Genomic DNA, 25,452 nt, shown 5'->3' on the forward strand with positions numbered 1-25,452 from the left:
AGGTTTAGATGGCCCGGGGGCTGGCCATAAGGCAAGGGCCGGTTCAGGGGGCCTGGGAGGGGGCCACAGGACAGAGGCCGGTTTTGGTGGCCTAGGAGATGGCCGTGGGGCAAGGGCCGGTTCAGGAGGCCTGGGAGGAGGAGTGGCCACTGGGGAGGCCGGCGGAGCCAAGGAGGACCTCTGAGGCGGAGGCGAGGGAGGCTCGGGAGGCGAAGCCGAGGGAGGTGATGGCTTAGAAGGCTCAGAAGGCGGAGCTGAGGGAGGCTCAGGAGGCGGATCCGAGGTAGGCGGCGCCGTAGGAGGCTTTAGGAGCGGAGACCTGGAAGGTTCTGGGGTCTCTGGAGGCGGAGCCGTAGGAGGCTCGGGAGGCAGAGCCGTAGGAGGCTCGGGAGGCAGAGCCGTAGGAGGCTCGGGAGGCAGAGCCGTAGGAGGCTCGGGAGGCTCTGAGGGCGGAGCCGTAGGAGGCTTAGGAGGCGGAGCCGTCGGAGGCTTGGGTGGCTCGAGAGGCAGAGCCATAGGTGGCTCGGGAGGCAGAGCCATAGAAGGCTCAGGAGGCAGAGCCGTGGGAGGTTCTGGAGGCGGAGCTGTAGGAGGCTTAAGAGGCTCTGGAGGTGGAGCCGTAGGAGGCTCTGGAGTCTCTGGGGGCAGAGCCGTAGGGAGCTCTGGAGGTGGAGCCGTAGGAGGCTCGGGAGGCTGAGCTGAAGGAGGCTCGGGAGGCGGAGCCGTGGGAGGCTCGGGAGCTTCTGGAGGCGGATCCCTGGAAGAGCTAGGAGACGGGGCTGAGGAAGGCGCAGCCGGGGTTGGCTCAGGAGGCGGGGCCGAGGAAGGTGGCGCCGTAGGAGGTTTCAGAGGCGGAGCCCTAGAAGGCTCTGGGGTCTCTGGGAACAGAGCCATAGGAGGCTCGGGGGGGTGGAGCCCTGGAAGGCTTGAGAGGCTTGAGGGGAGCCCTGGAAGGCTCGAGAGGCGAAGCCCTGGAAGGCTCGAGAGGCGGAGCCCTGGGTGGCTCGAGAGGCCTGGGAGGTGGAGCCCTGGCAGGTTCAAGAGGCTTGAGGGGCAGAGCCCTGGAAGGCTCGAGAGGCTTGAGGGGCGGAGCCCTGGAAGGCTCGAGAGGCTTGAGGGGCGGAGCCCTGGAAAGCTCAGGAAGCTCGGAAGGCGGTGATCTGGAAAGCCCGGAAGGCAGAGCTCTGGAAAGCTCGGAAGGCAGAGCTCTGGAAAGCTCGGGTAACTCTGAAGGCGGAGCTCTGGAAAGCTTGGGTAACTCTGAAGGCGGAGCTCTGGAAAGCTCGGGTAACTCTGAAGGCGGAGCTCTGGAAAGCTCGGGTAACTCGGAAGGCGGAGCTCTGGAAAGCTCGGGTAACTCGGAAGGCGGAGCTCTGGAAAGCTCGGGTAACTCGGAAGGCGGAGCTCTGGAAAGCTCGGGTAACTCGGAAGGCGGAGCTCTGGAAAGCTCGGGTAACTCGGAAGGCGGAGCTCTGGAAAGCTCGGGTAACTCGGAAGGCGGAGCTCTGGAAAGCTCGGGTAACTCGGAAGGCGGAGCTCTGGAAGACTCGGGAGGAGCCCTGGAAGGCTCGAGAGGCGCTGGCTCTAGGACGGTCCTGGCTACTGGCGCTGGCTCTTGGACGGTCACGGCCACTGGCGCTGGCTCTTGGACGGTCACGGCCACTGGCGCTGGCTCTTGGACGGTCACGGCCACTGGCGCTGGCTCTTGGACGGTCACGGCCACTGGCGCTGGCTCAGGGACGGTCACGGCCACTGGCGCTGGCTCAGGGACGGTCGAGGCTTCAGGCGCTGGCTCAGGGACGGTCGAGGCTTCAGGCGCTGGCTCAGGGACGGTCGAGGCTTCAGGCGCTGGCTCAGGGACGGTCGAGGCTTCAGGCGCTGGCTCACTGACCTCTGAGGCGACAGGTACTGGCTGGGTTACCGTGGTATGTGCCAGTTTGGGTTTGCTGGCCGCTGAGAGCAGAGCCAAGAGGGGTTTAGGGCACGGGGCCGCGGCAGGCGGAGGCTGGAGAGCAGAGACCTTTCCCCTTCTCTTCCTCCGGGCTGATGCGACTGACGAAGCTGGGACACTGTTCCTGGTCAGCGTGGCCTCAGGCTCACTGGCCGTGGCTGGCGTGGGCGCAGGCTCGCTCACCGTGACAGGCGTAGGCTCTGGCTCGCAGACAGGGGCAGGCGTGGGCCGTGAGGCGGAAACCCGTCTTCTTTTCCTCCTCTGGGCGGAGGAAGTTGACCCTGCTGGCTCATGGACGACGACAGGCGTGGGGGCGAGCTCGCTGACCGGTGGGGCAGGTGAAAGAGGACGAGCCAAGGACGACTGGAGGGTCACCGCCGTGGGAGTAGAGGCAGGATCCTCAACCACACCCACAGTAAGCAGCGAGCCGCATACCAGAAGTGTCTCCTCCATGAACTCGCCGAGCGTCCAGCCACGCGTCGTCGTGGGCAACCGCTCTTGGAGCGAACCGGTCAGGGTAGCCTGGAAAAACACCACCAGGGAGGAGTCAGGAAAGTCGGTGGCGCCCGCCAGGTACAGGAAGTCCCTAATGTGATCCTCCACCGGGCGGCTTCCTTGCTTCAGGTCCAGGAGGCAGCAGCTTGCCCGGAGAACCGCTGGATCCATTGTTGGGTCAGTCGTTCTGTAACACTTGAGCAGAGAGGCAGACGAGGAGATGCGGATCCAAATGCAGTTAAGAATTTATTAAATAAACAAACAAGTAAACACAAAGGAACAACCCTCAATGGGGAAATAAAACATAAAACTGAAAACTAAACACGATGAACACAAACAGAGAACTCAGGCAGGGAACACATACCAGGCTAACAACATACCTCCATTAACAAACAACGACTGACAGAGACTGAACAAACAGACAGGGTTTAAATACATAAATGTGGGACAAAGGGGCCAATGAACAAACAGGACTCAAACAAGATAACAAGGAGATTAACAGAAACCAAAGGCAAATTAACAAGGGCAGGTGAAAACAATGAACAGTGAACACGAGGGAAAACAAGACTGTGGAGCTACAAAAGGGACAAAAGTGAAAACTAAGGAGTACAAAAGTGACAAAAATGGTAAACAAAAGGGCAACAGTGGAACAAGACAGGGTATACATAACACAGTCTTCATCTAGATTTTAGTTTTTATTCCTTCACTGTTATTTTTATTTGGCATATAAAAATGAAAAATTATTTTAACACCATTAATTTAGATAAATCAATCAATTTAGAGAATAAATGTATATCTTATTATTTAAATATATTTCCTTCTACACTAATCTTCACCGGCAATATCTTGAAATTTTTCCAATTTCTTTCACCTTTACTTTTTAATACACAACGTTCATACAAGTCACTTCTTTATTTATTAATTTTGCTTTCTCATTTCTTTGAGATTTTACACAGTGTACTTCTAGATTTTAGTATTTCCACTGGAGTTTTACCTTATGTAATATAACAACACTTATGTTAAATACAACCTTTGTTTAAATTCCAATTACTTAGTTGACTTTAGTTTAATGCAATACACTGGACTCAAAGCTGTATTATTTGTCCAGATAATGTGATTTCCCAAATGGAAATCAATCACTTTACAGTTCTTTATCATTTAAATATTCTTACTTCTCACTTTGATATAAACTTTAGCTCTAAGCACAGTTTATCTCTTGAATGTACAAATTATCTGTATGAAGTCAAATTAATTTCTATGCTACAGTCTAGTTTAGGAGTTATGATCTAGCACAGTCCAATCAACAGCTGCTAGACTAAAGACAGCCAAGACTACATTTTTTCCAGTCAGTTAAGTGTTAACCATTTGATTTTTTTTAGCTCATTTTGTTTTACAGCTATGTTGTCTCACAGATTTTATTATTTTTCTTATTGTTAGTTTATACTCTATTATATTTACCCTTCTATATATATCTTTATCATTGGTTTTAACTCCACTATATAACCATAATATTTATTTTGAAGTGCCCTCTCTGCCTGTAATTTTCAGCTCTCATCTACCTTATATATTGATGGAAGGTTGAAAATAGCCTAAATAGATTTTCTTTGCTGTAAATTCCATATATACTCCTCATTGGTTAAGCAGCAAAGGCTGACTCTCTCTATCTGAATCACAAATTCAACAGTTTGAAGAATGGTCAAACAACCTACAAAGCCAATATTTTGGAAAATATTTTGTTTTCTCTGTGTTAAAAAAATTCCTTTCCAAAGTTTCACAAGACAGGCTTTCATTTCCAACATCCATTCAACATATAAAAGACAAACTTTCTTTATTAGACAACATTTACTCCATTGATTGTATTCCTTTTAATTTTTAGGGCTTATATTCACACTTGTCCCCTTATTTATAGGGCTCATATAACGTCCTCTGAGTTCCTTTTATTGTTCATACATTCTTGTCCTGTACTAGACTCCTATCATACACATCCATATGCAATCGCACTACACACACTTTCAAACACAGATACAGATACTCTCACAACCACAGAAATGACCACACTTTTTTACAAACACAAGGCCTTTATAAACACAGAGCTCTCAAAAAATACAATACAATTTTAAAACGCAATTATTATTATTCCTATCCTAAGTAACCTGCAGGATTTATTTTAATTTTTTTATTTGTTTTATTCTTCCTGCGATGGACTGGCGACCTGTCCAGGGTGTCCCCCGCCTTTCGCCCAATGTTAGCTGGGATAGGCTCCAGCCCCCCGCGACCCTGTACACAGGATAAGCGGTTGACGATGGATGGATGGATGTTTTATTGTTTTGCCTACCCGTGCAGACCTCTTTCTAATATAGCAGAGTGGTATCCATAGGACTTTTCTTTTTTGCCTACCCATGCAGACCTCTTATTGCTATGCAATAGAGCGGTATCCATAGGACTTTTCTTTTTTTGCCAACCCATGCAGACCTCTTATTGCTATGCAATAGAGTGGTATCCATAGGACTTTTCTTTTTTATTTTTTTGCCTACCCGTGCAGACATCTTATTTCTATGCAATAGAGTGGTATCCATAGGACTTTTCTTTTTTTTGCCTACCCGTGCAGACCTCTTATTGCTATGCAATAGAGCGGTATCCATAGGACTTTTCCTTAAACTTTATCTGCCTTAATTTACTGCTATTTCATCTAGACCCTTAACAGTAAATTAAAACAGATCATTGCATGCAATTATTTCTTCTGGAATCAAAACCCTTTTATTTATTCTTATTTTATTTTCCATATTTAAATTTAGAAGAGCTTTTTGAGTGTTCTTACCACCACAGGTAAACTGGCAAGCAACACAAACTATTATATAAACAAAAATGCTTAACTTTTAGTTGGCCACCTGTTTTTGTGTTTCTCGTCCACCCAACCCACTGTGGTCACTCTTCTGACCTGTTCCATCCCATCCTTGTTGCATTTGTAGTGGTTTCTGCCCAATTTGTGAAAAATCACTCAAAGTCTTTGGGATTTTGATTTCAGAAGAATAGACTTTATTATCATACAATAAAGCCGAGTTGCCTGCAGTACAACTGAAGCATCTCTGGGGTTTCATTCATTTAAATAAACGTCCTCTAACAAGATGGGGCTTATACATTCCAAAAGTGTCACCATTATCCATCATCCTATTCTTTGACTCTGGTCTAATTATTTTAAGAAGTGGACAGGAGACACCTGTGGAAGAGCCTCACCATATATTCTCTCAGCAGTCATGAGAGCACATATGTGAGGCTATTCCTGTTCCCGCACAGGCCTCTAAAAACACACACACAGAGTAAAAGACCTGCTTGACCACCAGAAATAATTGTAGAATAAAATGGCATTGATTATACTTGATTAATGTATACTTAACTTGATAAAAATACACCACAGTACCAGTTGCTGAAAGATAATAAACACATTGTCCCCCCCAAAAAAACAGGTATTGGTATTACCGAAAATAAAGTATTGATAATTGTATCTGTACTAACTTTCCAAAAAATGGTATCAACACATCCCAAATTGTACTATATTCCACCTCAAGAATAAAGTTTTGTTGATGTTATTATTCCAAAATGTCTGACTGCTCACTATCTCACTTTTAACAAGATTAACCAAATAAATAAATGAACATTGATTGGAGTTTAAATCATTTGTATTATCTTGTATAGTTCACAGAGTGATATGAAATTTAGGAAAAGTGACTCGCAATACCAGCATGACTGCTCTGAAATCACTTTATATGTGCAGTTGTTATTCACAAATATCAGACCACTAGATGGCATGATCGACCAATAAGAATTTAGTTTTCCAATATTATTTTTAATATAGGTTAATAATTAATATTGGATAAAAAATATTTATATTATTATATTCCAATTGCAATAATGAAGCAATAAGGTATGAGAGACTAAAGGCGAAAGTCACGGCTTAAGGTGGTGCAGGCGCTCTGCATTACATCGTGCCTGCAACCCCTTCACCAATGACTAAATTCACAATAAATTCAAAATATGGTGCATTGAGGGCCTTATTGTATTTTTTTTATGCTTAAAACATACAAATATTAAGGACATAAATGTTTATTAAATTAAAATTTTATTTTTGAAGCAAAATCATTTAATGCCATCCTTCTGCTAGAAGAAATTATTTTTTCTTTTGTTTAACATCCTCAGCCTGGATATATAAAAAAGGCAGTTCTCACTTAAACACATACAGACACCCCCTTACTGCTGCCCCTTTTCTTAAGCAAGCAACACACTCACAAAAACACACATGCATGCATAGAGAAATGAGGTCGCCTGTTGATTAAATCAGTGCACAGGAATGCATTCACTGTTTGTCAGCTTTTTACTTTGAGTTGAATTGACCATTGCTTAACCATGATGGACGTTTTCTTATTTTATGCATTCCACATCTACTTGAATGTGTCACACTTTGTCTTGTAAACCCACAAAAATTTTGTTGTTCAGAAAGTTTGGGTTTTCAGTGGGAGGGGAGACTTACTGTAGACATAACACATGTCAGCTGAGCACTGATGTCATCCAGCTGCAGAAAGACATTCTATTTATTGCTGGCTGGTAAATTATCCTGAATAATGTCAGCACTGAGATTGTGTGGAGGTCAGGTGAGGTAACACTGACATGCAGCATAGCGTATAAGTTACACATGATCAGTGCTTAAGTAGACTTAAATGAATGACTTTACATTAGATGTAAATGTTTGTGATGGTTAAAAGGTCATGATTTGCAAACCCAACATAATAAAATCCAAAATTTTCTGGTTACATTTTGCCACTTTTTAAAATAAAATAAAATATTTAATAGATTTTTTATTTGAATGTGAGGTCTTTCTTATCTGAAAAGGTATACACAATATTATGTATTTTTTCAGGACACATCTATAGAAACAGACCAGAAAGATCACTTGTGGTCAAAGTATTTAACAAATATATTGTACCAATACTATTGTGCTGTTTTAACTGTAGTTCAAAGCAAAACATGACTGCAGATACTCAAAAAATATATCACAAATCAATTATGTTAAAATCTCCAAAACTAAGTCAAATCAGTCAGGGCTTGCGCTTCCCAAAAGCATTGTAAGCTTAAGTAGATCGTAGAAACTGTAGGGCCTCATGTATTCAGATACAAGACAAAGGCATGCCTAACACAGTCGTAAAGCCTGACTGAGGCCCACAAAAACAAAGTCATAAATCTTACTGATAAAAACCGCGCCATAATCAAACAAAGGGAGTACAAAACAGATTACAGCTCCCAAGAAGCCTTGCTCACTTTACAACTCTGTGAACTCCTATTGGATAAGGCACTCAAAAGAACGCACCTCAACTATGATGTCATCAGGAGTAGAAATACCGCGAAAATCGTTCTGTACATTGTTGCCAACTTAGCGACTTTTTTTAAAAAAAGCGACTAGTGACAAATCTAGCGATTTTTTGGACAAACCTTACCAACTTTCCAAATTCCAAATATCGCCAGTACTGCAAGCGTGAGGTCTTACTTCCCCACTGCGTCTGCTCTGTTCAGTGAGCGGCTGAGAGGAGCAGCACATTCCGTTGACTGCACGCCAGCGGACATAGACATGAATGAGCTGCGCATGTGCACGCTGTGTTAGCAGAAACCAATCAGTGATCACATAGCAGCTGCCTTCTCCTTTGTTTTAATTCAAAACATTTAATTTGACCGTTTTTTCTTGGCATGCGCTTATATTCACTACTAATCAGAGTTTGAGTTCATTCCGGTTCGGTTTCTGAACTCTCCGACTTCAGATCGTATATTTACAGACTCTATACATTTTACTTATCCAAACACAACAATAAACCTTCTTCAAACTCATAAACATGTAACGTTAGCTAAGTTCTGTTCCGTTCCGTTGTCTAACAGAAAATATGTAATTGAGAACCGTTTTACTGGACATTCGGCTATATACTTATATAAAAACAGTATGAGCACGGTTTAGGGGAGATAACCGTTATTATAAACTGAAGTACGCTACAGTACCGACAAATTAGGCAGAATGCAAATACGACGCGATGACGTCATTAATATGCTAATGACGCATGACGTCAACTGGCGACATTTAGCTACTTTTCGAGCAGGCTTTAGCTACTTTCCATTGAAAATAGTTGGCAACACTGGTTCTGTACCTCGCTTCCAGTGACTTCGCCCGCCGTGCACAGACGCAGTCCCACTGCTCTCAGGTGTTGCCTCGTTGCAAAAGGAAGTAACGTGCAGGCAATACAATCTCCATCTCGCTGGACGAGTTGAGATTACATTGTGTTCCACCGAACACTTTAAAGGATCCGAAAGAAACCGCCGAGCAATCCGCACCTTCATCCGTTTGCCTGCAGAAGTGAAGAAAGAAGGATCCCCTTTCCTCTTCATTCAAGTTAACGTCGCTGATTTCTCCGACAGCCGCCGAGAATCAGCAGCCGCCTGCCGACAGAGCGAGATAACGGTCTCCCGTCAGTACTCAAGCCTCAAGGAACCGAGTCGGAGTCGAACGACGGATGAACATACGTTCTACATGCGCCCTCAAGCGATTCAAGAGGTTAACGTCTGGGCAGAGATAGGATGTTTAGGTGTGTTATGCTTGTGGATCAAGTTTATTGTTTGTACAGTTTACAGACCACGGAGTCCGCTCATTTGTTGCTAATAATAGTCAAGCTATTGATGTAAACTGTTATCACAAAAGAGAGTTTTCTGTGTTTTAATCCAACTACGTTGGACTGTTGTGTTTTTACGCCATCGCGAATGAGACCGGCAAACTGTTTATCCATAACAGTTGCCTTCTCTCCCACGATCGCGAAACCGGCTTCGTCGCAGCCACTTTCTCTCTCTCTCTCAATTCAATTCAATTCAGTTTGCTTATTGGCATGACAAAAGTACATTTTGTATTGCCAAAGCTTTTTAAAACAACATATAAAATAGTTTAGAACAATTGAATTTGGATTTGATCAAGCAAATATAAAGGAAAAACATTGAAAAACATTAAAGAAAAACAGATAATAAAAATGATTATGATTAATTATGTTTCAAGTTAACTTTAACTGATGAACTATATAAACTGAATTAAACGTTATCTACATTCATGTGTAGCGAGAGGTTTGTGGTGTGAGTGGGGGGTTACATTTTTAATAATACATTTATAGATGTTCATCCTTTAGTCCTGGTTGTCCCTCAGGAGATGACAGGATGCTACATATCTTGCTGCTATATTTGCACATTCAGCTTTTTCGCCGAGAATAAAAGGGAGTTTTTCAGATGGGTTGCAATTATTAAATTGGGGAAATACTTTGATAATTTTGGGATAATAATGCTTTCTGGTGATTTCATATTTTGGGCATTCTGTGAGGAAGTGCAGCTCTGTCTCCATCATTCCCAGATGGCATTGGGAGCAGAGTCTCTCCTCACGGGATACCCATGTCTGTCTGCGCCGCCCCATCTCTACGGCCAGACTGTGCTCGCTGAGTCTGTACATCGTCAATGCTTTTCTTAAATTCACATCCGTCACCGTGGTCAGGTAGTTTGCCACAGTATACTCTCGATTTAGTGCCGAATAACATTCCAACTTGTGCTGATTTTTAATGGTGTTTGTCCAATTGGTGACGTATTTGTCTTTTTCTTTGTTTATAATTTGGTTGGTCCGAATGATTGTGAGTTTGTCCTGAGGTCGTCCGATCTCTGCAGGAGTGAGGTCAGTCAGTCTCAGCACCAACTGGCAGAGGGGACTCCTCGCCCCGCTCAGCTCTTGGTATTTTAGGGCTTTATAACGGTATGTGTTGGGGTCACTTCTCTTTAGGTGTTTCCAGAATTTGATGGCTCTTTTTTGGATGTTTAAAAGGAGAGGGTATTGGCCTAATTCTGCCCTGCATCCATTGTTTGGTGTTTTTCTTTGAACTTTGAGTATTCTTTTGCAAAATTATCTTTGATAATAATTAATATTCTGTTAAATTTGGTGATTGTTGATTTAAAGGATTTAAAAAGCTAACATTGATCAATGTTCTATTGATTTTAATAATTAATGATTATCTATGATAATTATTAATTATTGCTAATAACCAAACCTGTTCCTAAACTGTGAGCCCTACAAAACCATTGGCACCAGTAGTCTCTACGAACATCTTAAGCTTGCGATGCTTTTGGGAAACGGCACCAGCTGTAAATGTGGTCAAGTTCTTTCTTGAGGGGGTCAAACTAGCACTCAATAATTCACTGATTCACAAGGGGAAATCAAAATCAAATCAAAATCAAATCACTTTATTGTCACACTACCATGTACACAAGTGCAACAGTACGTGAAATTCTTGTGTGCAGTTCCGAGCAACATAGCAGTCATGACAGTGACGAGACCAATTACAATAAACAACACAATTTACATATCAAATGTACACATACACAACACAATAATTATATACAATGTGCAGTATACAATTGTTATGTATGCCTTGTCTTGTTTCACTGTTGCCCTTTTGTTTGCCATTTTTGTCACTTTTGCATTCCTTAGTTTTCACTTTTGTCCCTTGTGTAACTCCATAGTCTCTTTGTTAGCTTTCGTGTTCACCGTTCATTGTTTGCACCTGCCCTCGTTAATTTGCCATTTTGCTTCTGTTAATCACCTTGTTATCTTGTTTGAGTTCTGTTTGTTCATTGGCCCCTTTGTCCCATGTTTATGTATTTATACCCCGGTTCTTTGTTCAGTCCTTGTCTATCGTTGTTTGTTGTTAGCCTGGTATGTGTTCCCTGCCTGAGTTCTCTGTTTTGTTGCCTGAGTTCTCTGTTTTGTTGCCTGAGTTCTCTGTTTGGTTTCATCGTGTTTAGTTTTCAGTTTTATGTTTTATTTCCCCATTGAGGGTTGTTCCTTTGTGTTTACTTGCTTGTTTACTTAATAAAGTCTAACTGCATTTGGATCCGCATCTCCTCGTCTGCCTCACTGCTCAATCGTTACAGAACGATAGACCACACACGGATCCAGCAGCTATACGGGCCAAATGCCGGCTGCTCAACTTGCAGCAAGAAGACCGTCCTTTAGTAGACCACGCTCTCTACTTCCTCCTCCTGGTGAGCTTTACAGACTTCCCGGACTCAGCATTGGTGGGTTTTTTTAAGAACAGCTTAAACCCCTCGCTGAGGGAGCGGGTGCCACAGGCAACGCCCGGCTGCACTCTCCGCGACTACCTGGAGACGACTCTACTAGTGTGCAGCTCACCGCTCCCTGTCACACCAGCCTCACCTGTCAGCGAGCTACCCCCCACGCCAGTGGCGTCAATTGAACCCGCACGGTCAACTTCGTCTGCCCGGAGGAGAAGACAGGCTTCCGCCTCCCGGCCCACGCCTGCCCCGGTCTGCGAGCCAGAGCCCACGCCTGTCACTGTGAGCGAGCCTGCGCCCACGCCTGTCACGGTGAGTGAGCCAGCACCCACGCATGTCACTGTGAGCGAGCCAGCACCCACGCATGTCACTGTGAGCGAGCCAGCGCCCACGCATGTCACTGTGAGCGAGCCAGCGCCTACGGCCTCTACCGTCAGCGAGCCTGAGCCCTCTTCAGCCATGGTCAGCGAGCCTGAGCCCTTGCCAGCCACGACCAGCGAGCCTGAAGCCACGCTGACCAGGAACAGCGTCCCAGCTTCGCCAGTCGCATCAGCCCGGAGGAAGAGGAGAAGGGGAAAGGTCTCTGCTCTCCAGCCTCCGCCTGCCGCAGCCCCGTGCCCTAAACCCCCCTTGGCTCTGCCCTCAGTGCCCAGCGGACCCAAGCCGGCGCATACCACGGTAACCCAGCCAGAGCCTGTCGCCTCAGAGGTCAGTGAGCCAGCGCCTGTAGCCTCGACCGTCCCCGAGCCAGTGCCTGTAGCCTCGACCGTCCCCGAGCCAGCGCCTGTAGCCTCGACCGTCCCCGAGCCAGCGCCTGTAGCCTCGACCGTCCCCGAGCCAGCGCCTGTAGCCTCGACCGTCCCCGAGCCAGCGCCAGTAGCCATGACCACCCAAGAGCCAGCGCCAGTAGCCATGACCACCCAAGAGCCAGCGCCAGTAGCCATGACCGCCCAAGAGCCAGTGGCAGTAGCCATGACCGCCCAAGAGCCAGTGCCAGTAGCCACAACCGTCCAAGAGCTAGCGCCAGTAGCCATGACCGTCCAAAGGCCAACGCCAGTGGTCGCGCCCGTCCAAGAGTCAGCTCCTCTCGAGCTTCCCAGTGCTCCGCCTTCCGAGCTTTCCAGAGCTCCGCCTTCCGAGCTCCCTAGTACTCTGCCTTCCGAGCCTTCCGAGCTTTCCAGAGCTCCGCCTTCCGAGCTTCCTAGTACTCTGCCTTCCGAGCTTTCCAGAGCTCCGCCTCCCGAGCTTCCTAGTACTCTGCCTTCCGAGCTTTCCAGAGCTCCGCCTTCCGAGCTTCCTAGTACTCTGCCTTCCGAGCTTTCCAGAGCTCCGCCTTCCGAGCTTCCTAGTACTATGCCTTCTGAGCCTTCCGAGCTTTCCAGAGCTCCGCCTCCCGAGCCTTCCAGGGCCCTGTTTCTCAAGTCTCTCGAGTCATCCAGGGCTCCTCCTCCCGAGCCTCCTAGGGCTCCGCCTCCCAAGTCTCTCGAGCCTTCCAGGGCTCCGCCTCTCAAGTCTCTCGAGCCTTCCAGGGCTCCGCCTCTCAAGCCTCTCGAGCCTTCCAGGGCTCCGCTTCTCAAGTCTCTCGAGTCTTCCAGGGCTCCTCCTCCCGAGTCTTCCAGGGCTCCGCCTCCCAAGTCTCTCGAGCCTCCTAGGGCTCCGCCTCCCAAGTCTCTTCTAGGGCTCCTCCTCCTGAGCCTTCCAGGGCTCCACCCCTCAAGCCTCTCAAGCCTTCCAGGGCTCCGCCCCCCGAGCCTCCTACGGCTCCGCCTCCTATGGCTCAGCCTCCTACGGCTCCGCCTCCCGAGCCTCCTACGGCTCCGCCTCCTGAGCCTCCTACGGCTCCGCCTCCCGAGCCTCCTTCGGCCCCGCCACAAGAGCCACCCTCGGCCTCGCCTCTGGCGCCCCTCCCGGCTCCGCCTCCGAAGCCTCCTTCGGCCCCGCCACAAGAGCCACCCTCGGCCTCGCCTCTGGCGCCCCTCCCGGCTCCGCCTCCGAAGCCTCCCTCAGCCTCGCCTCCGACGCCTCCTAGTTCCTTCCCGGCTCCGCCTCTCCCGGTTCCGCCTCCCAAGCCTCCCTCGGCTCCGCCTCCTGGGCCTCCCTTGGCTCCGCCTCCTAAGCCCCCCACGGTCCTGCCTATGCCTCCTTTGGCGCCACCTCCCAAGTCTTCTACGGCTCCGCCTCCAAAGTCCTCTTTGGCTCCGCCTCACGCGGCTCCGCCGGCCCCTATCCTGCGGCCACCACCCAGGACCCCCAAGCCTACCCACATCCCGTGGTCAACTCCCAGGCCTCCTGAACCTGTCCCTGCCCTGTGGCCAGCTCCCAGGCCTCCTGAACCTATCCTTGCCCTGTGGCCAGCTCCCAGGCCACCTGAGCCCATCCTTGCCCTGAGGTCAGCTCCCAGACCTCCTGCACCTGTCCTTGCCCTGCGGCCAGGTCCCAAGCCTCCTGAACCTGTCCTTGCCCTGAGGCCAGCTCCCAGACCTCCTGAACCGGTCCTTGCCCCATGGCCATCTCCCAGGCCACCGAAACCAGCCTCTGTCCTGTGGCCTCCTCCTAGGCCCCCTGAGCCGGCCCTTGCCTTATGGCCAGCCCCTGGGCCATCTAAACCTGTCCCTGCCCGGTCGATACCTCCCTGGCCCCCTAAACCTGTCCCTTTGTGCCCCCATAGACTGCTTGCCTGTCCTCTCGGCCTCCTTGGACTGCCTGTCTGCCCCTCTTTGCCCCCCTGGACTGCCTGTCTGTCACTCGTTGCCGCCTTGGACTTCCTGCCTGCCCTCTGTGCCCCTTGGACTGCCTTCTTGCTCTTGTGCCCTCCTGGTCTGCCTGTCTGCCCCTGGTGCCCTCATTTAGTTTTTTGTGGGTTTTCTGTCCTTGGTTTTTTGTTCTTTAGGATCTTCTGGAATCCGATCCTTTGAGGGGGGGCTCTGTTATGTATACCTTGTCTTGTTTCACTGTTGCCCTTTTGTTTGCCATTTTTGTCACTTTTGCATTCCTTAGTTTTCACTTTTGTCCCTTGTGTAACTCCATAGTCTCTTTGTTAGCTTTCGTGTTCACCGTTCATTGTTTGCACCTGCCCTCGTTAATTTGCCATTTTGCTTCTGTTAATCACCTTGTTATCTTGTTTGAGTTCTGTTTGTTCATTGGCCCCTTTGTCCCATGGTTATGTATTTATACCCCGGTTCTTTGTTCAGTCCTTGTCTATCATTGTTTGTTGTTAGCCTGGTATGTGTTCCCTGCCTGAATTCTCTGTTTTGTTGCCTGAGTTCTCTGTTTGGTTTCATCGTGTTTAGTTTTCAGTTTTATGTTTTATTTCCCCATTGAGGGTTGTTCCTTTGTGTTTACTTGCTTGTTTACTTAATAAAGTCTAACTGCATTTGGATCCGCATCTCCTCGTCTGCCTCGCTGCTCAATCGTTACAACAATACACACAATATAGAATACACAATATACAATAAGTGGGAGTATATGATAATATATAAGTAGTTGAATTGAGGAGAATATGTTGACAGTCCAGTGTGAGATTATAGATTAATAAAGTGCAGTGCTAATTATTGATCCTGATAGGTCAAGTGTTCAACAGTCTGACTGCTTGGGGGAAGAAGCTGTCATGTAGTCGGCTAGTGCGGGTCCTGATGCTGCGATACCGCCTGCCTGATGGTAGCAGTGAGAACAGACCATGACTCAGGTGGCTGGAGTCTCTGATGATCCTCCGAGCTTTTTTCACACACCGCCTTGTGTATATGTCCTGGAGGGAGGAAAGCTCACCTCCAATGATGTTTCTGGCAGTTCGCACCACCCTTTGCAGGGCTTTTCAGTTGTGGGCGGTGCTATTGCCGTACCAGGCGGTGATGCAGCCAGTCAGGATGCTCTCTACAGTACTAGTGTAGAACCGTGTGAGGATGTGGTGGTTCATTCCTCAGCCGTCTCAGGAAGAAGAGGCGCTGGTGAGCCTTCTTCACAATGGCCTCAGTGTGGACGGACCATGTGAGTTCCTCAGTAATGTGGACACCGAGGAACTTGAAACTGCTGACTCTCTCCACCGGTGCTCCATTAATGGTGATGGGGCTGTGTACTCTGTCTTTTCTCCTGAAGTCCACTACAAGCTCCTTGGTTTTACTGACGTTGAGGGAGAGGTTGTGCTCCTGACACCAGCGTGTCAGGGTGCACCTCCTCTCTGTAGGCTCTTTCATCATTGTCAGTGATCAGACCTACCACCGTCGTATCGTCAGCAAACTTAATGACGGTATTGGAGCTATGTGTTGCCACACAGTCATGCGTGTATAGGGAATACAGGAGAGGGCTAAGAACACAGCCCTGCGGGGCTCCAGTGTTGAGGGTCAGTGATGAGGAGGTGTTGCTGCCCATTCTAACCACCTGACGTCTGCCTGACAGGAAATCCAGGATCCAGCTGCACAGCGAGCTGTTTAAGCCCAGAGCCCGGAGTTTCATATCAAGCTTGGAGGGCACTATGGTGTTGAATGCTGAGCTGTAGTCTACAAACAGCATTCTCACATATGTGTTTTCCAGATGGGAGAGAGCAGTGTGTAGTGTAGATGCAATGGCATCATCAGTGGAGCGGTTGTTACGGTAGGCAAACTGCAATGCGTCCAAAGAGGTGGGCAGAACAGAGCAGATGTAATCTCTGATTAACCTTTCGAAGCATTTGCTGATGATGGGAGTCAGAGCAACAGGACGCCAGTCATTTAAGCAAGTGATTGTGGCTTGCTTCGGTACAGGCCCAATGGTTGATGTTTTGAAGCATGTGGAGAGGGACAGATTGAAAATGTCCGTAAAAACACCAGCCAGTTGATTCACGCACGCTCTGATGACACGGCCCGGAATGCCGTCTGAACCCGCGGCTTTACGGATGTTCACCCGTCTGAAGGATCGGGTTACATCCACAACAGAGATGGAGAGTGAACCAACCTCTGTAGCGTCAGCCTCGAATACTCTCTCCACGAGGGCTGTGTTATTGTCCTCAAAACGAGCATAAAATGTATTAAGTTCGTCCGGGAGAGATGCAGCAATGTTCATGGCGGAGTCTTTATTCCGTTTGTAGTCCGTGATGGTGTTAATTCCCTGCCACATACTTCTAGAGTCAGTGGTGTTGAACTGACCTTCAAGCTTGTGCCTGTACTGGCGTTTGACTGCACTGATAGTGTTACGGAGGGCATAACTGGCTTGTTTACGCTCCTCCGCGTTAGAAGAATTAAAAGTGGAGGTCCGCGCGAACATCACCGTTAACCCATGGTTTCTGGTTGGGGTATATCCGTATTTTTTTGGTCGGAACAACATCCTCTACACACTTCCTGAAGCTGTCAGCGTAAGCCTCGATGTCGTCATCAGAGGCGGACCAGAACATCTCCCAGTCCGCGTGATCAAAACAGTCTTGTAGCGCAGAGTCTGATTGGTCCGACCAGCACTGGATCGTTCTGAGGGTGGGTGCGTCCCGTTTCAGTTTGAGCCTGTACGCGGGCAGAAGCAGAACGGAATTGTGGTCCGATTTGCCAAATGGGGGGCGGGGGAGGGATTTGTAGCCATCCCGGAAAGGAGAGTAACAATGGTCTAAGACCCGGTCCCCTCGTGTGTTGAACTTTATGCGATTGTTTTGAAGTTGGCTTTGTTAAAGTCCCCGGTAACAATGAACGCAGCCTCAGGGTGCGAGGTTTCCTGCTCACTTATACTCCCATACAGTTCCCTGAGTGCCCGGTCTGTGTCGGCTTGTGGGGGGATGTACACAGCTGTGATGACCGCTGTGAATTCCCTCGGTAGCCAGAATGGTCGACACATAAGCATGAGATATTCCAGGTCAGGAGAGCAGAAAGACTTTATGAAATGTCCATTCCTCTGATCACACCATGATTTGTTGATCATAAAACATACACCACCACCTCTGCTTTTACCAGAGAGGTCTTTCGCTCTGTCCGCTCGGTGCACAGAAAAGCCCGTGATTTCGATGGCCGAGTCTGGAATCTCCGCAGCCAGCCAGGTTTCTGTAAGGCAGATAACACAGCAATCTCTCGTCTCTTGTTGGAAGGAGATCCGCGCTCTCGGCTCGCAGAGCTTGTTGTCCAGAGACTGAACATTTGCCAGTAGTATACTGGGTAGCGGGGGTCGATTTGCACGACGTCTTACTCTGATGAGAATGCCGGCTCGTTTTCCTCTTTTCCTTCTGCGTTTCCGCGGCCGAGCAGCCCAGACAAAGGGCTCCGCCGGCGTGTTTGTAAACAGCGGGTCGGCATTAAGGAATTTGAAGTCCGGTTTTCGATGTGTAATTGTAGAACCAATGTCCAAAAGCGTTTGTCTATCGTAAACAATAAGGCAGACAACATCCAAGACAAAAAAACAAAGAACTGTAAACAAAACAAACAATAAACCACAGTGTTGTATCGGAGCTCGCAACGCAGCAGCCATACTCGGCGCCATCTTGAGCATGTCTTTTGAACTGAACATAACTTGGAGACATGCCACAGTGTCAATATGGGATCAAGTCTTTACAGTGCTCACTTCACAACTGCACATACAATCTGAAATCATGTAAAGTAATTATGTAATTATTGAATACTTTGACTACATGGTATAAAGTATTTGTAAAGCATTAGTTTATAGTTAATTGATCATTTATAAACTATTGTTCCTAAATTAATAAGCTACATACAAATCATTTGTTATTTGTTTATATTCTCTGTAGCAAATTATGTTTTATTTAAGTTAATTTATAGACAGTCTGATAATGTTTTTTTACATGAATAAGGCATGAATTCATAATAAATAAAAAATTATATATGTAATTAATTGGATTTACATTTAAATGTAATTAATGTATTTGTTTTAGTAACACTTACTACATTTACATTTATGCATTTGGCAGACGCTTTTATCCAAAGCGACTTACAGAGAGCCCTTATTACAGGGACAATCCCCCTGGAGCAACCTGGAGTTAAGTGCCTTGCTCAAGGACACAATGGTGGTGGGTGTGCGGTTCACTATTACTATTACTATTAAACAAATTATTACTTAATATATAGTTTGTAATAAAGCATTGACTAATTGCTAACTAAGCATTTTGCATGGCCTAACCTAAAGGAAGAACTGTATTCAAATAGATCTGTATTTATTAATGATCCATTTTAGAGGTCGACCGATATTGTTTTTTTCAGGCCGATGCCGATGCCGATCTTTTGAAATCGGGGTCGGCCGATGGCCGATTAATGCAGCCGATTTATTTTGGCCGATATGTGCTTGTTTTTAACCTCTTATTTGAACCTTTTATTTGAAAGATAAAATGTAACACAAATAATTACTTAAGATAGACAAAATTTCTCAACAAATACATTTATTGAACACTTGACACTTAAATTAAAAATGTATAATGTAAAAACATATTGTATAAATAATGTATAACACATATATTAAATAAACAAAGCAGGTGTTACGAACTGCTCCGAGACACGAAGGTTGAGATCCAAATGCAGCTTTAATTAAGGGGCAATCCAGACACGTAATCCAATATTCAGAGCATCCAAGAGAAGCACAGGCATAACTAGGGATGGGTATCATTAAGGTTTTAATGGTATTACTATCTTACCGATACTGCTTATCGATCCGGTACTTCAACTGTATTCTTAACGGTTCTTTTGTTATAATATATATATATATATATATATATATATATATATATATATATATATATATATATATATATATATATATATATATATTAAACAAAGATAAACGTTAAATAGGCACAGTGATTTAATTTCAGGAAGGTCTACTAACATTACTGTTCAGGTGTGGTCTAAAAAGAAATCTAATAATCTAGTAATCAATTGTAAAATAACACTGCATAGTTTATCATAGATAGATTAATGCTTATTAATGCAGAAGTTATTCATTCAAGAGCTGTAAGTGATTTTCTCTTTGCCTTTTGTTGTTTGATTCGCAGTAATGGCTCAATCGTCAGCATGTTTATTAGGATGCTTCCCCTTTAAGACCGAGTTCAGATCTAATAGACTCCTGATGCAGCATATTTTCTCCCAACTATTTCCATAACTACGTCCATTTAAGACATAAACTGTGTTTAAGTGAATCTCCAAGCCGGTCGTTTAGACATATTTTTGTGTATAGTTGTTCATTTAGACACGCACATGAAACCCAAAGTAGCCTATACTTTGCTTGTCTCGTTGCGATGTGTTTCGGAGCGCGCGCCGCCTTGGGAACGGTATCTTTTGCGCTCTTTTTATTATTAAACGCGTCCCGCAATTTAGCAACAGTAGTTAGACTGCATTTTACAACAATCACCGATCGTGCTGATTCTGACGTTAAGTTTGAGTTTTAGGGAGAAATGTCACTGCACCGCTGTGAAGGGAAGGAAGTTGTGCTAGACAGAATGCGGCTTATGTATAAATATTCTTTTTATAATCTTTGGAAGGCGAAATATAAAATGAAATCAGACTAATATCACAGATCTAAACCAGGCTACGTTTGAATGTTTAGTTCTGTCACTCATTTAACAGGGCTGTGTTGTGCTCGCTGTGCGCGAGATCTCTCTCTCTCTCTCTCTCTCTCTCTCTCTGACTGCGAATAGCTAAATTGCATCACAGACAAATGGTTTCATAGAATTATTATACATAGAAATGGCTGGCGAGATAAAATAACTTTCTCTTTATAGCAATAATACATGTATTTTCTTAATTTCTCCAGTACCGACAGCAGAAGCAATAACGTCCGAGCTTACCAAAGCCAGTCCTTCAATAGCATATAGCGCGTTGGTATATTTTTTATTACTTATTTCTCTGCATTGAGTGACAACCCTCTCAAATATAAGACACACAAACAGAACAAATAAAAGTCTCAGATTCACTGTCTGTAATTGCAAAATTCTTGCTTACTTATTGTGACATGATAGCAACCTTTCTGCTGTGATAATGCAACTTCAACTATGCTATCAATATCCGAATGTCACAATAGTAGCCGAATGTCATGTCGCGTTTTTTCTCGAAGTTGGCAGTAAAATATCAAAAGTTGTTAATTAAATATAAAGAAGTTATACAAATTTAATCCTTACTGTTTTCTCCAAGGAACTCAGCTCCTTCCTTAGGCACTGGATGAGGTCTGCTCACTCTGCTGGAAAATGACTCTAGGGGCAGTGTGCGTCGAACACGTGTTCCACAACAACACTAGGCTGCCCACAGATGCGCCAGCCTAATAATCGGCTTGATATACTTGGATATTGGCCGATGCCGATTATGTAAAAAATTCTAAAAATCGGCCGATTAATCGGTCGACCTCTAATCCATTTGTCCATTATCATAAACTTGTCCCTGAGATAACCATCTCCACAGCATCTCAATCACAAAGGCACAAAACAGACAGGAAAGCTTAACACAAAAACAAACAAACAAACAGACAGACAGACACAACACAAAAGTCTTAGGAAAAGTGAGAGAGGAAAATAAAAAATTTATTAATAGATCCTCTAATTGCTCAAACGCCACTTTAGCATTTTCCATCCTATTAAGCTTTATAAGCAGACTTGTTCTTATTATTGCGAATTAAAATTAATATTATTGCCAATTAAAATTGTATTCAGTTTCACAAGTGGACCTACAATAAATACAGTATGTCATTAAATTTAATCCGATCCCACAAGGAAAGTCCACAAATCCTGCTACAGTCCGTGCGCACGCTCTGGAAACAGCCAGCATGTCACTACGGTCAAATGACAGTTATGAAATGGCCAAAAATAAAAAATTACTATTGTAACCTCCGTTCCCTGATGGAGGGAACGAGACGTTGTGTCGAAGAAGCGACACTAGGGGTCTCTCCTGAGAGCCTCATGCATCTCTGAACTTGGGAAAAGGCCAATGAGAAATTGGCTGACAGAATTTGCATGTCCCGCCCCCGGACATACGGTATAAAGGGAGGGAAATGAGTCTGTCCATTCAGGATTTTGCCCTGAGGAGCCGAGAATGAGGTTCGGCCATAACAGTGGCTCGGTTCAACGTCGTGGCGGGGATGACACAATGTCTAGTTCCCTCCATCAGGGAACGGAGGTTAGGGCAGCCTTGTTGCCTGCTCTGAAGGCAGAGTCTTGAGTCCTCAGCAGCGAACGCACCTCCGCAGTCATCCAAGGCACCCCAAACACCCCTCACACAAACACTTCACCCTCCTGCTGTCTGGCAAGAAGTACCGAAGCATTCGGGCCCTCACAGCCAGACTGTGTAACAGCTTCTTCCCCCAAGCCATCAGACTGCTCAATACTCAGAGACTGGACTGACACACACAGAGTCCTGAGTTGCATTTTAATTATTGTCACTTTACACCTGGCTGCTACCTCAATAACTGCTATGTGCATAGAACACTATCTCATAGTATGTTATGTTTACATTTGGCATTTTTAGATACAGCACTACTGTGTAGTGGTCTCTCACTGTGCCTATTGTCCTGTAAATTTTTAGTAAATTATTGTACTGTACTGTACTTTTTGCACACGTTTGCACATGCACTTAATATAGGTATGTTATTTAGCCTGTGTAGTCTCATGTGATTCTTTGTTTGTCCTATGTTGTTTTATGTAGCACCATGGTCCTGGAGGAAAGTTGTCTCGTTTCACTGTGTACTCTACTAACTGTATTTGTTGAACGACAATTCACATGCGGGGACTGCCCAAGGGAGATGCGGGCTACGAGATAAGTGGATCGTAGTGCGGAAAATACACACAGGGAGATTAATCCACACAGGGGCCCATCTTGTGGAGCACCTATTCAAGTACAGAGTAGTTTCAGTATGTGTAGTGGGTCTGGTCGTGGAATTCCTCCACTGAATTCACGGACCAGAGGGCTAGGGAGGAATCATCCAGCGAGCAGAGTTAGTGGGGTCTCCTAGGATAAGAGTGCACATGATCACCTCATTGGAGAGGAAGGGCGCTAGATGCAAGCGGTACATCCGGTCAGTTGTTTCCGCGTGACTGAGTCCTACTGGCTCTGACCTGAGAGAACACGGGATGAAACGGACTCAACCCTGAGATTGTAAAATTTCGTAAAGGTATTGGGTGTTGCCCAACCCGCTGCTCTACATATGTCTGCTAGGGAGGTACCGTTGGCCAGTGCCCATGAGGATGCTATACTTCACGTTGAGTGTGCTCGAACCCGCAAGGGGGCAGGCACGGCCTGGGTGTGATAGGCCAATGCAATGGCATCAACAGCCCAGTGGGAAAGCCTCTGTTCCCTTTCTGCTGTCCACCAAAGCAGACAAAGATCTGCTCAGAAAGTCTAAAGCTATGTGTGCGGTCCACATAAGTATGCATAGCTTGGGCACGTACTGGACAAAGCAACGAAAGGGCTGGGTCTTCCTCCTTCCGAGGCAGCACTTGCAGGTTCACTACTTGGTCCCTAAAAGGGGTCATAGGAACCTTGGACACGTAGCCTGGTTGTGGTCTTAAGATGATGTGAGTGTCTGCCAGAGAACGCTTGCAGGTCCCCAACCCTCTTGATGGAAGTGAGCACGATCAGGAGGGCCATCTTAAAGGAGAGAGCCTTCAGCTCGACTGATTCTAGCGGCTTAAAGAGGGTCGCTGGAGGCCTGAGAGGACCACTGAGAGATCCCAGGAGGGGAAAAGGCTTGGCCAGGGAGGGTTCAACATCCAGGTGCCTCTAAGGAACCTGATAATCAAGCCTTACTCAAGGACTTGCCGTCCACTGCGTCATGGCGGGCCGCGATAGTGGCTGCATACACCTTCAAGGTGGAGGGGGACACCCTCCCTTCCAACCTCTCCTGCAGAAATGAGAGCACTGACTTGACTGCACACCTCTGCAGGTCTTTGGACCAGGAAGAATACCAATTTGTGAACAAGCACCACTTCAGTGCGTAAAGTTGCCTGGTAGAGGGAGCTCTGTCTTGGTTGATTGTGTCTACTACGACAGGTGGTAGGCCACTTAGATCTTCCGCATCCCATCCAAGGGACAAACATGGAGATTCCAGGGGTCTGGGCGTGGATGCCAGATGGTGCCCCGTCCCTGAGAAAGAAGGACCTTCCTCAGGGGAATTTGCCAGAGAGGGGCTGTCACGAGGAGCACGAGATCCGAGAACCACGTCCAAGTGGGCCAGTAGGAGGCACCAGAATGACTTGGTCCTCGTCCTCCCTGACCTTGCACAGCACCCGTGCAAGTAGGCTCACTGGGGGAAATGCGTACTTGTGCAGCCCCCGGGGCCATCTGTGTGCCAGCGTGTCTGTCCCGAGGGGAGCCTCCATTAGGGAGTACCAGAGCGGGCAATGGGAGGTCTCTTGAGAAGCAAACCAGTCTACCTGTGCTTTGCAAAACCGTTCCCAAACTTGCTGGACCAACTGGGGGTGAAGCCTCCACTCTCCGCTGAGCATACCATGTCATGACGGCATGTCCACTGCCATGTTGAGGTTGCCTGGGATGTGAGTGGCCGTCACGGTGCTGTCTGAACAGATCAAGATGTGCTTTCCCCGAATTAGCGGAAGGAACCTCCGTAGGGCAAGAAATACAGCCTGAAACTCTAGGCAGTTGATGTGCCACAGTGGGGGCCCTTTCCAGGAGCCAGCGGCTGCATGCTCGTCGCACACAGCGCCCCAACCTTGTTTGGAGGTGTCTGTGGTGCTCTGAGCTGGGGCAAACTTGCTCTTTTCCCAGTTGACCTGAAGCTCTAGGTGGCCTGAGCACCTGGTCCCTGTGGGCATATAATAACTCTAGGGAGTGGGCCAGGATGAGACATTCATCGAGGTAGTTAAGTATGCAGATGCCCACATCCCTTAGCGGGGCAAGGGCTGCCTCTGCGACCTTCATGAAGAAACGAGGGGACAGGGACATGCCGAAGGGGAGGACCTTGTATTGATACGCCTGGCCATTGAACGCAACCCGTAGAAAGGGTCAGTGTCGAGGCAAGATAGATACGTGGAAGTATGCGTCCTTCAGGTTTACCGCTGTGAACCAACTTTAGAACCAAGTTTAGATGTGTCTTTCCATGAGCATTTTGAATTGGAGTTTGTGCAAGGCCCGGTTGAAAACTCGCAAGTCCAGGATCGGTCGTAGGCCGCCGCCTTTCTTGGGTATGATGAAGTAAGGGCTGTAGAAACCCTTCTTCATCTCGGCTGGAGGGACAGGCTCTATCGCGTCTTTGAGTTGAAGGGTCATGATCTCCACACGCAGGGTGTTGGCGTCTTTGCCATGCACTAAGGTTAAGTGGACGGCGCCGAAAGGGAGCGTGGGCCTGGCGAACTGGATCGCATTGCCGAGTCGATGTCCAGGCCAACCAGCACCATGGGTTGGGAAGTGAAAGCCATGCATCCAAGCTCTGTGCGAGGGGCACTAATGGGGATGATCGTTTTTGACGTACCCGGCGGGGCAGAGCAGTGGGGCGGAGCAGGCAATGTGGCGTCGGGAGGAAAGCAAGTCCCGAGGTTCTGGTGCTGAGAGAAGACTCGCATAATAACAGTTCAAATTAATTAATTCATTGCTTACCTACCCCTCAACCACATCCCTAGCTGATAGTGATATTATAACGTAAAATTTTAGCAGATAATAAAAGCTCTTTGATTTGATAAACACAAAGTGTGTCTTGAGTGTAATAATCTGTGTTGTTTGATAGATTACAGATTCCTGTATAACTACTGTCCAGGGCCAGAGTGGAGTGTGATGTGCAGAGGATGCTGTGAATATGATGTCATCCACTGTAAATGTCCTCTTCAAGGGACTCCAGTGGGCTACGCTGTGCCATGCTGCCGTAATGCTGTAAATGAGTGTGATGCCTGCATCATACACCCTGGTGAGCAGATAGCACACTCTCACAGTACACTGAAAAAAGTGGTAACATACAATTGTAGCTATTTCCTCCTGAACTAACCCTTATGTAGT

The 25,452-nt window shown here is 46.9% G+C and overlaps 1 protein-coding gene across 3 annotated transcripts in view; it reads left to right on the forward strand.

Annotated features, from left to right (window-relative positions):
• The window catches only part of pamr1b (peptidase domain containing associated with muscle regeneration 1b), a 98,312-nt gene that overhangs the window by 13,518 nt on the left and 59,342 nt on the right, over positions 1-25,452 (forward strand). For all 3 annotated transcript variants that reach the window (XM_052122762.1, XM_052122763.1, XM_052122761.1), the window contains exon 2: positions 25,187-25,363. In XM_052122762.1, coding sequence (XP_051978722.1) covers positions 25,187-25,363 — 177 coding nt within the window. The remainder of the gene's footprint in view (positions 1-25,186; positions 25,364-25,452) is intronic.

The sequence above is a fragment of the Xyrauchen texanus genome, chromosome 49 (genome assembly GCF_025860055.1).
Source record: "Xyrauchen texanus isolate HMW12.3.18 chromosome 49, RBS_HiC_50CHRs, whole genome shotgun sequence".
Lineage (NCBI taxonomy): Eukaryota > Metazoa > Chordata > Actinopteri > Cypriniformes > Catostomidae > Xyrauchen > Xyrauchen texanus.